The 16,423-nt window shown below is 42.9% G+C and overlaps 3 protein-coding genes across 6 annotated transcripts in view; 1 reads left to right on the top strand and 2 right to left on the bottom strand.

Moving 5' to 3' along the window:
• LOC5499885 (tripartite motif-containing protein 45) overlaps positions 1-4,760 on the bottom strand; it is a 100,224-nt gene extending 95,464 nt beyond the window's left edge. Inside the window, exons 1-2 of the mRNA XM_048722242.1 lie at positions 4,653-4,760; positions 1,484-1,668 (exon numbers count right to left, since the gene is read on the bottom strand). Of these exons, the coding sequence (XP_048578199.1) occupies positions 1,484-1,666 (183 nt within the window). The 5' untranslated portion in view covers positions 1,667-1,668; positions 4,653-4,760. The remainder of the gene's footprint in view (positions 1-1,483; positions 1,669-4,652) is intronic.
• LOC5496836 overlaps positions 1-16,423 on the bottom strand; it is a 111,055-nt gene that overhangs the window by 60,564 nt on the left and 34,068 nt on the right. The window lies entirely within an intron of this gene.
• On the top strand, positions 10,666-14,586 carry LOC116612993. Its single transcript, XM_032373538.2, has 2 exons — positions 10,666-10,855; positions 11,053-14,586. The coding sequence occupies exon 2, from the start codon at positions 11,748-11,750 to the stop codon at positions 13,206-13,208; it is 1,461 nt and encodes a 486-aa protein (XP_032229429.1). The 5' UTR covers positions 10,666-10,855; positions 11,053-11,747; the 3' UTR covers positions 13,209-14,586.

Raw genomic sequence — 16,423 nt, 5'->3', positions numbered from 1 at the left:
TTGGATCACATATATGCCATTTCTAGCAAGTGAATATCTTTAACCTAGAAAATAGAATTTTTTTTACTTGGACATGACTGGACTCATTGATAGGGATGATATGCATAGCTTTTTTAGAAAAAAATGCCCAAGAAAACATCAGATTCAGGCAAGGTTTTGTGATAAGATTACTTTGACGGTGAATATACAGGAAAAGTACCAAAAGTGGGTTGACACTGCTGCTTTGAATTTATAAAGGCAAATATTTTTATAGAATTTGGGCTCCCTGTGGTTTCCCTAATGGTTTTAACATAAGAATTATCTGTTAGAATATCAGCCATAACTTAAAGGAGGCTTGTTTGTATATCAAGCAGAATTTGCCTACACTGTTGTATGCACCTAAGCTTGCGAAAAATGCATTGTTCTCAGGCAGTGAGGCAAGCATGATTTTTAGGGTGTGTTGGTAAACACATTGACCCCTGAACCGGCCTGTACCGGCTTTGGGAAGTACCCACAACCCAAAAAATTCATAAATTCAAAATAAACACAACAAGATGAAGATACTCAGGCATCAGTCTAAGGGATAAATGGTCTTGCAGATATGCATCCAACCAAGGTGTTGGCATCTACTCTTAAGCCAAATAATAGCACAGGTTCTTTGACAAATCTCAAATCGAACAAGGAGAGAAAAGCAGAATCACCCCTCTCAATAAAACGCTCAAAATACCACACAAGGAAGAGAGATCAGCAAACACAGCTCAAGACACAAATAGATACCTTTATTCTGATCCTCCAGGTACATTTCCTTGGCCTCAAAACACAATGCCCATTCCTTGAAGGATTGTACAACCACGAAAATATGTTTACGTATTGCAAAGCATTCTGGGAGACACAGGGGAAAATTCACGAGGGGAGGGCCAGTCAACACTCCTCTCCCCAAAGTCAGATGGTTTTTTATAAGTCTTTTCACCCCGAAGCCAAACGAATCAATTCCAGGTCATACAGACCCAGAATAGCAGTGTAAACAATTTTGCAATCAATTTGGTTTCAGAAAAGACACCATTTAGGAGAGCTGTGGTGATTCATTAGAAAATTATTTTCTCATCCGGGCAAAGCCAAACAAGAAAAAATCATCATGAATCCACCTTTGCTTGCAAATATCCATAAGCAAAGCACTCAATTATGCCCCAAAAGACTTCATGATGTCCTGAGACACTCTCCTAATATGCTCATAGCTGTATTTTTGATGAAAAATACAAGCAACCATCAACTTGTGCTGGCTTCAGCACATCGACGAGGGATTAAAAGTGGGGACCGCAAAGCACTGTTGGAAAGCTTGTATACCGCTGACTAGGTGCAGCTGTGTTTGACTTTGACGGGCTGTATAAAACTCAGAATAGGGGGGGAGGTATCTGTTTTCAGTCTGTTTTTTGTAAATTCAGCTCCAAAAAAAGCCAGGAGTCAATGGGTTAAGTAATGGATGAATTTCTGCATGACAGATTACCTGGAATTCCGCCTTACAGAGGGGGCACACAAGTTTTCCTCTCCCTTCAGAGTGCACTGCCAGCTCTTCCAGGCAGTGCCGACAAAATAAGTGGAAGCAAGGGAGCACTCTAGGATCGTTGAAGTGCTCTATACATATAGAGCACGTCACCTCATCCTCGAGGCGCCTGCTGGCGGATGTCATTTCTAAAAAACAACAAGTAAAGCATAAGCAAATTTATTATTCCTTTTCTACGAGAGGCATAGCAGGCCACCTAAGATTGGGGGAGGTGGCACGATACAGAAACATTGAGAAAATATTGGGGGCACAGCCACGCCCCTTCTGGTCATTTCCTTTTAATTCTCAAAAATAATGCAGAAATATCTGCATTACAAACACTTTAAAATTTGCATTTCTCATGTGGAGTTTGCAATCCCTAAACATGCACAATAATTCAAGAAATTAGGGATTAATCTTGTGTCTGCTGAATAAACTGTGTTATATATTTGTTTATTTTGTTATAAATTCCGGCGTTATGTTTGGAAGCTTTGCATGATCAAACAAATTGGAAAGGGAAAATGACAACACAAATATGAATATGCAAAGTTGGGCATACAGTTTATATACTTACTTATTTACTTACTATGAAAAATAACCCAGCTTATCAATGAGATTATTGTTACATTGCCAAATTTTTAATTGTGATCACTCTACCTTCAGTTGCTTCCTAAAACTCATGAACGACTCCAAACAACAGATACTTGGACTTAGCTATTGGATGAGCAGTAAAACAGCTAGAAGTTTGAAGATAAGTCAATGGTAATTTGGCCAATTTACCCCTTCCCAGTGACCAATATGGAAATTACACTTTTGAAGGCTAGAGAATCTGTAACACTACTTTAATTTAGCACCCCATCCATCCACCATCAAGCAAACTCAACTATTTTCATAGCTTTCTTGTTTAATTTTTGACTGTTTCGTGAATAGGCGACTTGTGCTAAAAGATCATGTGACTTTTTTGAGTGTCAAACCCAAAAAAATAACAATTAAACACATTGACCCCTCAACCGGCCTGTACCGGCTTTGGGAAGTACCCACAACCCAAAAAATTCATAAATTCAAAATAAACACAACAAGATGAAGATACTAAGGCATCAGTCTAAGGGATAAATGGTCTTGCAGATATGCATCCAACCAAGGCATCAGTCTAAGGGATAAATGGTCTTGCAGATATGCATCCAACCAAGGTGTTGGCATCTACTCTTAAGCCAAATAATAGCACAGGTTCTTTGACAAATCTCAAATCGAACAAGGAGATAAAAGCAGAATAACCCCTCTCAATAAAACGCTCAAAATACCACACAAGGGAGAGAGATCAGCAAACACAGCTCAAGACACAAATAGATACCTTTATTCTGATCCTCCAGGTACATTTCCTTGGCCTCAAAACACAATGTCCATTCCTTGAAGGATTGTACAACCACGAAAATATCTTTACGTATTGCAAAGCATTCTGGGAGATCCAGGGGAAAATTCACGAGGGGAGGGCCAGTCAACACTCCTCTCCCCAAAGTCAGATGGTTTTTTATAAGTCTTTTCACCCCGAAGCCAAACAAATCAATTCCAGGTCATACAGACCCAGAATAGCAGTGTAAACAATTTTGCAATCAATTTGATTTCAGAAAAGACAGCATTTAGGAGAGCTGTGGTGATTCATTAGAAAATTATTTTCTCATCCGGGCAAAGCCAAACAAGAAAAAATCATCATGAATCCACCTTTGCTTGCAAATATCCATAAGCAAAGCACTCAATTATGCCCCAAAAGACTTCATGATGTCCTGAGACACTCTCCTAATATGCTCATAGCTGTATTTTTGATGAAAAATACAAGCAACCATCAACTTGTGCTGGCTTCAGCACATCGACGAGGGATTAAAAGTGGGGACCGCAAAGCACTGTTGGAAAGCTTGGATACCGCTGACTAGGTGCAGCTGTGTTTGACTTTGACGGGCTGTATAAAACTCAGAATAGGGGGGGAGGTATCTGTTTTCAGTCTGTTTTTTGTAAATTCAGCTCCAAAAAAGCCAGGAGTCAATGGGTTAAAAAAATCAGAAATCACTGTACCTGTCCACAAGAGAACAACGAAAATAAACAATCTTTAATTGAAACTAAACCCTTATTACACCTTATTGGCGACGTCAAAATTTCACGATTTTAAAATGTTGTTATTGGGCGACACTTTATTTTCGCTATTTTCATAAAAAGTCACTTTATTTTTGCAATCTTGCCATTTTGAGACAATAAACTCAAGTAAATCAAGTGATTTAGAATGTGCTTCATTCATCAAAACTGTAACAAAGACATGCGTGGGCTAAATTTAGTTCCACAAAAATCTGTAAATACAGTTCAGAATTGTCAAAGTCAAGGTGTTTGCAGAAAGCTTATAAAACGACTAATATTTCACCCAAAGGCCATATCACTTTATCATAGCTGTCAATCAATCTTGCACAGAAATCTTGTAAAATCGGGTGAGATACAGTAAATATGTGAAAAAAACCAACACCAATGCGAGTGAATACAGTGGATGCAGAATGTATGAACATTCACACAAAAATTAATGTTATTAGGTTCAAAATCTTGTGACATCTGCCTAATGCGGGAGAGTTGACAGCTATGCTTTATTTTCGCAAATTTTTAATTTTTTTTTTAAATCGAAAATATCACATATAGGCTTCTCCAAATCAGCCGATGGAAATGGATGCTTCTTCACACTTTGGTACTTTGCTGGGATGATAAAATGGCACGTGACAGAGGCTTTTAAAATTGACGCGAAAATAAAGTGTTATAAGGTAAACGATTCAGCTAGAGTGAGCATATCTAGCTGTACCGACCTTTGATGTACAGCATTGTAACAACAACAACGAATAAGACAACACATAATAATTCAAATATAGACTGCCAATATACTAAACACAACGTTTGGAACAAAAGGTACATTTAATATAGATTTTTTTTACTCGGAAACCTTTCGAGTCTTTCGGAATTTTAGTGGAATCGAATCGAAAGTGATTCATTTCACCTCTCAAGAGTTATCAGCTGAAGACAAATGAATCGATCCACTTTTAGACCCCATACAATAATAAAATAGGTAATATAGCCAAAATAGGGTGGAAATAGGCGATATAAATACCTGTTTCTAGTCGAAATCTTCTCAGACGAATCTCAATTTACAATGGAAGCGTCTGATCAACCCTTCGGGAAAGACGCAAAGGAGTCTAGACCCTAGTCCCCCACGCAGTCACTCAGACCGCCCCCTGTCACGCAAGGCGAGCTCAGCAGTCACATACGGAACCAAACAAAACAGAAGCAAACAGCGGTGTCTCTGATCGCAAAAAATTCTCTCGCCTCAGATAATGTGCAATATATTTCTTTTCCTCCTAGATTCGATTATTGAGCTCAGTAGCCGTTGACGAAGTTGTACAAACAATGCAACGGGAGGAACATTCAATCAAACTTAGCGTTGTCACAGCACAGGCTTCCCACCTGCGTTAGTGAAGAATTTCTAAGGACAAACGAATTCAACAAGGACAAACCTTTTTTGGCATGTCTAAACCCCCCCCCCCTCCCCCCACCCATCACGAACACACAACAACTTTTTTACTGGGATACCTGTGGTAGCCCTACCCTGGTTCCAAAACCTCGAACGTCTCTATTCAGTGGCTGGCCACTAGACAGAGAGACGTTCGAGGCTCTGTAACCAGGGTATGGTAGCCCAGTCATAAAATGCAACTATTTTTTTCGTCGTCCCGAGAAATCTGCATTGATGATCACTATGATCTTACCGAAGCCTTTTCCTGACGCGAAGTATACAATTCTGTGACGTCATCGCAAATCATTGCATCGGAATTCAGAATTTCACATATACGATTTATGTATTTGTGCAGAATCAAGGCCTAATTGGCGATTTCATTGCTGCAAATTTTCCATAGCTTTACTTTCTATCAAGTTATTGTGGAAAGTCGTGCTCACTTGGATTAATTACGCCACATTTCGTTGTGTTTATTCATTTGCAACACGTGTAGACCCGTAGCGTATAAAGAGGGACATAGAAACAAGCTGACTACTTTATTCAGTTAGAGACAGCTTCAATACCTAATCGGGGGGGGGGGGGGGGGGGGGTGAATCGGTTCGCGGATTGGCGGATTCGGCCCCGAAATGCTCACGGATTACGGATTTTTATTATTATTCTAGCGGATTGGCGGATTTGGGGAGTACGGCAGATCAAGGATCTGTTCACAATTCGGGCGCGGATTTCGGATTTTGACTGCTTCGACGGTCGAATTTCGGATTTTAAATAAATTTCAATCGATGCTATTGTTTTGTGAAACCATGCGGATCTAAACAAATTATGCGGATCCACGGATTTGCTCCAAAAATGTAGCGGATCGGCGGATTTACATACCCCTATTCACCCCCCTAATCTTGACGTGATCTGAATATAAAAGAATGAACTAAAGGTATTTAACTAAATTGCTTTATCTATTAAAGTTATCTGAGTGAAAACTAACTTCTGTAGAGGGTTGTCCAACACTGTCTCACATTGGCCATTGGCCATTTCAAAATGGCCATTTTTCAAGCACTAGTGGTAAATGGCCAAATGGTAATATAACACTGCAGCGTAGAACTTGAGGGGAGGGGTGGTCCTATAGACCCATACTTAGCATATATACTGTCTATTCAGAATTAGAAGAACCAAGGCTTTAGGAATAGGGCTAATACAATCGTGGATATGGTGAGGCTGGTCCACCATACATATAGCAGACAGTCAACACTGCAAGTAGCATGGCCAAGGGATAGGAGTATGTGCCAAATGGTGGATATGATGGGAATGGTGGATATGGTGAAAAGTAAGGGGGAGAGGTGGTCCACCATACATAAAGCAGACAATCAACACTGCATGCAAGTACCATGACCAAATCATAGAGCTATGTGGCAAATGGTGGATATGGTGGATATGGTGAAAAGCTAGGTGGAGGGGTGGTCCACCATACATATAGCAGACAGTCAACACTGCAAGTACCATGGCCAAGGAATAGGGCTATGTGGCAAATGGTGGATATGGTGGATTTGGTGAAAAGTAAGGGGGAGGGGTGGTCCATCATACATAGCAGACAGTCAACACTGCAAGTACCATGGCCAAGGCATAGGGCTATGTGGCAAATGGTGGATATGGTGGAAATGGTGGATATGGCAAAAAGCAAGGGGGAGGGGTGGTCCACCATACATTTAGCAGACACATAGCACTGCAAGTACCATGACCAAGGCATAGGGCTTTGTGGCAAATGGATGCCCAATGATACCAATCAAAATGCTTCGTTTTGGCAAGTACGGCATCGCCCACTGCTTCCGTCTCGTAGGCCTTCGGCCTACTCGACTGCTGCGCAGACTGCTTTTTATTTTCTTATTATTGAAATAATAATAATGACACAATGTAACATTTGTAAGAAAATTGGATATTTCAAGGGACAGTTATTCCTCATATATAAACTTTTTATTTACCATGAGCATTTTACAGTATTGAGTTAATGCTCGTAGCTAATTATAATTTTAATTTACTACAGCATGCCCAATCAAAAGGCTTCGTTACCAATCAAAAGGCTTCGTTTTGGCAAGTACGGCATCGCCCACTGGTTCCGTCTCGTAGGCCTTCGGCCTACTCGACTGCTGCGCAGACTGCTTTTTATAGTCTCAAATGGAAATGATAATAATGAGACAAGGTAACATTTATAAGAAAATTAAACATTTGACAGGGATAAGATATTTCCTTTATATTTACCATGAGGTTATACAGTATTGACTAAATGTTCTCAGCTAATAATTCTATCCAATGTCTCTAATAGACAATAACGACTGACTTTCTATGTTTAACCACACTGACCACTGCTACAGGTTTTTGGGCTTACATTAGTCATGGCCATGTCCTGTTAACAATGGAGCCATACCTTTTATTGCATTTGCACTATTAGTCATAGTCCAATTTCTTGCTTGGAGTGCTAGACACAGTAATCTGTAGGTCTGTAGAATAATGATACATACTTATACTTATATTTTCTAAACTCAACTGGAATAGAGACAGTCATTTTGGAGTCATCTGTTACAGCCAGCAATTGTCCAATTAAATACGCCACACCAACTTATACCGATCAAAAGGCAAGTATGGCATCGCCACTGGTTTCATCTTTCCAAAAGACTTGAATTTCTATCCCCCGAGGCAAGGTATTTTTAAGTATACTAAGCCGCATCCGAGGATCTCCCAACACTCCATTATCTAAAACTAGCAAAAATTAAAGGCCTATGCTAGCGAGGAAGAGAACATGCAAACAAGATGAAAATGTAGCTTAATTATGCTATTTTTGCATATAAAAACTTTCCCCCTAGATCTATTTCCACTGTTTCAACGAGAACTTTATTTTACCTGGTGCTCTTCCGATGTCGTCGACTTTTGATTTTAGAAATTATCCAATTGTTTCAGTAAACTTTCAGGCGTAACTTTCTTCTGGTCGATTTTCTCAGCCTGGTCGTACGACGATTTGGGGACCCGGCGGTCTTTGCGGCCGCTCCCAAAGGTTCTTACCGCTGATTAATTATTCGCGGCCGAAGTCTTCAAACCTAGGATTCATCTCCTACGCATACATTCTGGCCTCTGTCACACATAATGTGTTTGGGCTAAGAACCTGCTATGTAGAAGTAGGTGGCCCTGGGATAAATTAAAGCACCATTTAAAAATTTAAAATCTAAATGACTTTTTCACACGAAAAAGCCTCTATAAGGATTTACGTATTTCTTGCTGGTGTATGCAAGTTTCAATGTAAATAAAAATAAAAAAAGCCCTTGCCGAAAACATTATTTTCGGTTTCCGTCATTTCGGTTATTTCCACCTTTTTGTTCGCCTTGACCTATCAGTATTTCCCAGTTTACTGTCCCACGCACGAGCACCTATACAGGGACAGGGAAATGCTCGGCGTGTTTTGCCGGCAGAGGGAAGTATCTGAGTAACTGAGTAACCGTAGGAGCTGAGGTGGCCAGTTGTTTCCTGGAATAGAGTTAGCAATATTAACGAACTTGTTTGACACTTTTTAACCCGAATAAGTCTAATAGAATTGACGGATTTCTCGCTGATAAGCTTATACACCATGAATGTGAAACATACTAGAATACTTGCTAACAAAAATAAGTCTAATAGAATTGACGGATTTCTCGCTGATAAGCTCATACACCATGAATGTGAAACATACTAGAATACTTGCTAACAAAAATGTTTTTAAAAAGTATTTGAATACTTAGGACTGGGGCTTTCCGCCATTTAGGTAGTTTCCGCAGTTTTGTTGGCCGCGACTTATTAGTATTTCCTAGTTATTGTTCTAGGCATGTTTACGAGCCGTCACACCTATACCGGGAAATATTTATGATCCAAACTATCGTGTTACCATTATTGCCTTATTCGAAGGGCCTTTTTTTTCTTTTTTTCTACCAAACTACGATTTCCATTAGTACATAAGGACGGTTTGAAAAAAAAAATACAAACGAAGCAGCGCCTTAATATGTTATATGTTGTGTCGTTTGAATCGCGAAACAGCATGGTTCAAAAGGACATTCTAAAAAAACGAGGAAACACAACAATATCATTTTCACTTGTCATTTAAAAAATTTTCACATAGAAGGTTTGAACAAAATGACATTCTTAAAAACGAGGTAAAACAAAACGAGGTAACAAATCAATATTATTTGTTGTTGTTTTGTTCGCACGTCGAAACAGCACGATTGAAATAGGTTGTTTCCGCCTTTTTGTTCGCCGTGGCTTTTTAGTATTACCTTTCAAACTTTTATACTGTTCCAGGCACTTTTACAAGCTATCGCACCTAGACAACTGACAAAGAAGTGACTGCTTGTGCATATAGACAGTGTATAGACGGTTTGAAGAAAAAGGCATTCTTAGAAATACGAGGCAACGCATGCATCAATAATATTTGTGGTTGTGAATTTCGCATCTCGAAACAGCACGGTTGAAAAGGGCATCCGTTAAAAGAATGAGGCACACAGCAATATCATAATCCTCTCGGAGACCTAGCGGCCTATGCTTCCAAAGGAATTTACCATTTTAGTTAAGTTGCATGGGACTCAATGGGCTTAATTTATAAGATAAATCATTTGAGTGGGAAGATATAACACAGTTTGTCTTGAAGGTGATATAATTAAATTTTATATTGATATTTTAGAAAATAAACAGGATATTAATTGAAAAGCCAGCTTCGGTTGACATTCTAAGGTGAGAACTTCTAACGAAATCCACCATAATCCACCATTTGTCATAGGTACTTAGAGTGCCGAGTATCTGCTAAGTATGGGGGACCACATTTCCCCCTTACTTTTCACCATTTCCACCATTTGCCACATAGCCCTATCCCTTGGCCATGCAACTTGCAGGGCTAGGTGTCTGCTATGTATGGTGGACCACCCCTCCCCCTTACTTTTCACCATTTCCACCATATCCATCATTTACCACATAGCCCTATGCCTTGGCCATGGTACTTGCAGTACTATGTGTCTGCTATGTATGGTGGACCACCCCTCCCCCTTACTTTTCACCATATCCATCATTTACCACATAGCCCTATGCCTTGGCCATGGTACTTGTAGTGTTGACTGTCTGCTATGTATGATGGACCACCCCACCCCCTAACTTTTTACCTTATCCACCATTTCCACCATATCCACCATTTGTCACATAGCCCTATCCCTTGGCCATGGTGCTTGCAGTGTTGACTATCTGCTATATGTATGGTGGACCACCCCTCCCTCTTAATTTTCATAACTGTTGCCATAGCTTTGTCCCTTAGCCCAGATACTTGCAGTGCTAAATGACTTTTATGTATTGATCTCCATGCTATCAGATACTTGCAATGCTAAACGACTTTTATGTATTGATCTCCATGCTATCAGATACTTGCAGTGCTAAATGACTTTTATGTATTGATCTCTGTGCTATCAGATACTTGCAGTGCTAAATGACTTTTATGTATTGATCTCCGTGCTATCAGATACTTGCAGTGCTAGAAAAACTGTAATGTTATTGATTTATAGGACCATCCCTCCCCCTGAAAGCCACATCATACTGCAATATATTGTTGTAGATAGCACATCGAACACTGTTTGTTTTATAAGTGACTGATTCAATATGTAAGTAATTAAGTTTGATTGACACAAGTTGATAATTGCTGCTTAAAAGGCATCTGTAAATTGAGACCAGTTAGAGTCAATAGAGCACACGAGGAGATCGCAAGTTTAGAGCAGAGCTAAGTTAAACTCAAGACCGCGCAGGGATCCATCCTTCAGGTACCATGATCAAGTTATATTAGCTTTATAGCGCATAATTTGTATGTTTTGTGTAGTAGTAATTAGTGATTCAAGTGTATGTTGCATTGCTTGTAAGTTTAATTCCGTAAATCTATATCGCTTCACAACTATGATCGGAATGTGTAGGAATATGCCCGAGATCTAGTCTAAATTCTGTAATTATTGATCTATTCCAGAATGTTTTAATATAATAAATATTGGAAGAAATCCTTGATGCCGGTCTTAAATCGCTTCGGAGTCTACTTCAAATTTCTGAAGGAACTAGTGAAGAGCCGACAGAAGCATAAAGCATGGCAGATAAGACAAAGAGACATCGGCATCTAGCACCGGTACCGATAGCGAAACAGATATACGAACAAGAAGGAAACGATTACGCTGCAAGATAACGCGTGCGATTAAACGCATCCGCAATTTGACGACAACAGATACTACCACGGCGAAACGATTTCGCAAAGAACTAGATCAGCTAAGAAAGGACTTCGAACGCGCGTGCGAAATACACATCTTTTTCTACGAGTTCGAAAACCCGGATCATGATGCATTAGACGCGTGGGAAAACGATTTGAACAATGATGTATACACGTTAGAAGAAGCAATTGAGGAGCACATTGAACAGATGACGAAGCAAGCTATGCCTAATGACCCGAGTTTAGAAATAGACCAACAAGGTCAACAGGAAATACCACATAACAACTCAGCTTCTAATAGCCAAGATCACCCGCCGACTACACCGCCTATTCCCCCAAATACCCAGCAGGAAATCACGCACAGTCAACAATCGCCAGTGACAACAACACACGTGTTTGACCAGTGGATCGATGATTTAGTCGAGTTTTAGGAGACTATTGTGCAACCACAAGAAAGCACGACTATGTCAATAGCCGACGCACTGTATAAATTAGAAGCTAGCAAAGACATACCGACCGTGGCGCTAACAAAGTTTGACAGAAACCCGCTAGATTATGCCGATTTCGTCGACAAATTCAAGATCCACGACAAGAATTATCTAAGCAACAACATAAGAATGATTCAGCTCAAAATGCACCTTGCCGGAGAAGCGGAAAGATGCATAGCAGGTTTAGGTTCGAATGGCGTAATGTACGCAACAGCGCTTAAAACGCTAAAAGATCAATTTGGTCAAGCAAGTGTCATTGCGCGCGCACTAGTCAACACCATCACAAAAGGCGACAGAATCGGAAAGAACGACAGGATAAAGCTCCTCGAGTTTTCTATCGATGTCGTTAGTTGCCTAGCGACAATGAAACGAATCGGCTACTTCGCGGATATCAACGCAAACGAAAACCTCAGGTGCATAGCCATGCGTCTGCCAGACCACCTCATAGAAAGATGTCGAAGCGTGTCCTCCTACCTGAGAGAGAAGAATGTCACGCCCAGTATCCAGCACATTAGTGATTTCATAAGAAAACGTGTGAAGGCAGAGTTCGACCCCGACTTTGGAGACATCGGAATCGGCAGAAACGACCAAAACCAGACTCAACCTAGGGAGAGGGAAGGTGTTTTCGCAGTGGGACAGCAAGCAAGAACGACGAATTGTTTCGTCTGTGACGCCGAAAACCACAGGGTTCCCGATTGCCCTAAGATGGCTGCCGCCACAGTCAATGAAAGACTGACCCTGCTCAAGAACGCCCGTTGCTGTTTCTCATGTTTAAAGCGAGGTCACCCACAAAGAGAATGCAGGTCGAAAAAGAAGTGCGAAATAGTCCCGTCATGTCCATACTTCCATCACCCTCTACTGCACGCTCATGCAGTGACGCCGATTCCACCCCAAGCTGACCCCAAGATGTCCCTAACTCTAGCAAGCAATATCGCCTCAGTACTAGACAAGACGGCTATGATGCCCGTAGTGAGAGCACGCTTTAGAGCTGCGAACGGACGAGTTCAGGAGGGAAGCGTTCTAATTGATAGCGGCGCAGGAACGACAGTAATCTCAAAGGCCTTCGCCAGAAGACTTGGGCTACAAGGGAAGAGAGAGAAAGTCACCCTTGCAGTCGTTGATGGAGAGAAAATCAACGACCCAGAAAGCCGAAAAGTAGAGTTTTGGATGTCTGGTCTCGACGCCGCGGAGGAATTCAAGATTGAAGCCCACGAGATCAGTTATACAGTGCTCGATGTTCCTCCCATAGATCGCACATGGCTAAGCTCATTCAATCACCTTCGTGGCATCGATTTCACGCACAGAGCCGGTCCAGTTGATCTCATCTTAGGTGTCCACTACAGCCATATCCACGCAGAGGAAGAAACACGCCAAAGAACACCGTTCCAACCAGTAGCCAAGAAGACGAAGCTCGGATGGTATGTCATTGGTTCATAGAATAAGCGAAGAGAGTCCCAGATCTGCTCCGTCAGCTTCGTACAGCCAGTCAACCTGGCTGTACGAACTACCAACTTATAGTTCTACAAGTTTGAGACACTCGGGGTACAAGCAAATGACTGCGCATGCCCGAAGCAGCCGATGTCGTTTTAGGACAAGCAAGCTCTTAAGCTAATGGAGAGTTCCTGTAGAAAAGAAGACAACCGTTACATTGTTGGGTTACCGTGGAAACAAGATAAAACCCTTCTCCCCGACAACCGTCCACTCGCAGAACAGATGTTAAGGTCACTAGAGACAGGTCTGCTTAAAAACCAAGACAAGGCAGACATGTATCAAAAGGTAATCGTCCAATACCAAGAAAACGGTTGGGCGAGAGAGCTTACCCAAGAGGAACTTGAGAGGCCCGTCAAGCCAGTCTACTATCTCCCAAATTTCGGCATATATCGACCGGACAGCAAGACAGCACCCCCTTAAGAATAGTATTCGATCCCGCTAGTGTGTACCAGGGTGTGTCTCTCAGCTCGTCCCTGTACAAAGGCCCAGGGCTAATCGGTGATCTGCTCGGCGTTCTATTGCGCTTCCGAGAAGACCAGGTTGCTTGTGTCGGGGACATTTCAAAAATGTTTCTTCAGATCTGCCTTCCGGAGGATGATAAGCAAGTCCATCGCTTCCTCTGGAGAGACCTAGACACTTCAAGACCGCCAGCTTTCTACGCCCTTCAGAGAGTGACCTTCGGCGAAAAACCATCCCCAGACATGGCCAGCTCTGTGCTGTTAAGGATGGCCGATGAAAACAGTGAAGAGAGCCCGCTAGCAGCTACCCTGCTCAAAAGATGGACGATTTTATATTCTCATGTTCAACCGCAGAGGAAGCCACGAAGACCATCAAAGAGACTGACAGCGTTCTGTCGACAGGAAGTTTCAAGATAAAGCAGTGGATTTCGTCAGATACTGCAGTGCAAAGCCAGCCACCCCCACCCGGAAACAATGCCGGACACGCATCAGGGACGCCAACAGTCAATCTCGATGGGGAAGAAGGCACGAAGACTCTCGGAGTAGGATAGAACCGGCAGAGAGACACAATAAGCTTCGCCTCGAGGGATTTGAAGTTGAAAGCACTGACGAAGAGATCCGTACTCTCGAGCATCTCCCGGCTGTATGACCCTCTAGGCCTCGCGTCAGCCGTCACGATCAAAGCAAGAGTAGCGCTGCAAGAGGTTTGGAGGGCAGAACAGTTCGATTGGGACGATCCCCTTCCAGAAGAAACAAGTGCCATGTTGCTTTCACTACTGAAAGAGATCGAAAGCCTGAAGGAGGTCCAAATCCCGAGATGTCTCAAGCCCTATAACGCAGGCGACCGTGTTCGCCGACGCAAGGTGTAAGGCATATGGCGCCGTCGCCTACCTTGTCTGGCCGACTCCGCAAGGCCCAGAGGTCCGCATTGTGGCAGCGAAAGCCAGAGTAGCACCACTGCGCCAATCAACAGTCCCTAGACTAGAGCTGATGGCAGCTCTCGTAGCCTCCAGACTCGCGAAAACCATCGTCTCAGAGCTCAAGACAAAGCCGGAGAGCGTCGTCTTGTGGTCGGACTCCACGATAGTCCTGTCCTGGTTAAGATCCCGGTCCTCTGCATTCAAGCCCTTCGTAGGTGTTCGCATCGCCGAGATCGAGTCCGAGTGGGAACAAGGTCACTGGAGACATGTACCGACGGATCAAAATCCAGCTGACGACCTAAGCAGAGGCATCACTGTTGAAGAGCTAAGCAAAGGAGGATGGATGAGCGGTCAACCCTTCCTCAAGAAACCGAGAGCTGATTGGCCTAGTGAGGCAGTCATAACCCCAGAAGAAGAAGATCCGGAAAAGAAAAAAGAGACGCCAGTAAGTGCAATCGCCGCCGCCGTCTAGGAGGAACCACTACTAGATCCGCAATCCCAATCCAGATGGAGTCGCCTTGTGAGGATCACCGCATATTGTATGCGATTTGTAAGCAACCTCAAGTCCAGTGTGAATAACCCAGAGCAGAAGAAAACTAGTCACCTAGCACCTGCAGAAATCGAAGCCGCTGAAGAGTATTGGCTGCGGTTCAGTCAGCGAGCCATGAAGACAGAAGACTACCCGAATCTGTCGCCATTCATAGACGAGGATGGCTTGATGAGGGTAGGGAGCCGCCTGACCAGGACCAGCCTGCCGTATGACCAAGTGTATCCAGTACTCCTCCCAGCGAAGGATCACATCTCGACGCTGATCATGAGAGAGATGCATCAAATGACGAATCACGCAGGGCGAGAAAGAACCCTGTCTGAATCGCGTGCAAAGTACTGGATCCTACGAGGGAGAAATCGTGCAAATAAGATCACAAGAAAATGCGTGACTTGTAGGGAACAAAAGCAACCGCCACACACTACAATGATGGCTGATCTTCCGAAAGAAAGATTGCAGTTAGTCTCACCGCCTTTCAATGTAACAGGAGTGGACTTATTCGGGCCATTCAGACTGAAGTATGGAAGAAAGCAATCGATCAAGGCATGGGGAGCAATCTTCACCTGTGCGACCGTACGAGCGGTGCACTTGAAAATCGTGGAGAACACATCAGCGGAAGCGTTATCAGCTTGTCCAAGCAGTTAGACGATTCGCCGCAACCCACGGATGGCCAGAGACGTTGATCTCGGACAACGGAGGCTCGTTTGTAGGGGCAGAAGCAGAACTCCGCAAACTAGTCATCGATGAGAAGAAGTGTCTTGAAGACTTTGCGATGCTGCACAAGTTCAACTGGATCTTCATATCCCCCTACAGTCCCCATCAAGGAGGAATGTACGAGAGTTTGGTCAAGCAATTCAAGCACTCACTTCACGTAACCGTAGGAGAGCAGACACTCTCCTGGAGCGAGATGGCTACAGTATTCGCCGAAGTGAAGAGTATCCTGAACAGCCGCCCTCTGACTTACAGTTCGGACGACCCCAACGATCCAAGACCCCTGACACCGAATCACCTCCTACTGGGATGAGCGTCGGTAAACACCCCTCATGGTCCATACGAAGACACAAAAAGAACCTCAGGAAGCGCTACCAGTTCGTGCAGACCATCGTCAACTACTTCTGGAGACGGTTCATCCGAGAGTACGTTCCAACGCTGATCAGTCGCGGCCGCTCCAAATGGCAGAAGAAAGGTCGCCAGATGAGCGTCGGAGATGTTGTCCTGCTAGTGGATTTCACGGCG

Source organism: Nematostella vectensis, chromosome 14, assembly GCF_932526225.1.
Source record: "Nematostella vectensis chromosome 14, jaNemVect1.1, whole genome shotgun sequence".
NCBI lineage: Eukaryota > Metazoa > Cnidaria > Anthozoa > Actiniaria > Edwardsiidae > Nematostella > Nematostella vectensis.
The sequence above is the reverse complement of the archived record's forward strand: the minus strand, read 5'-3'. Positions and strand labels throughout refer to the sequence as shown.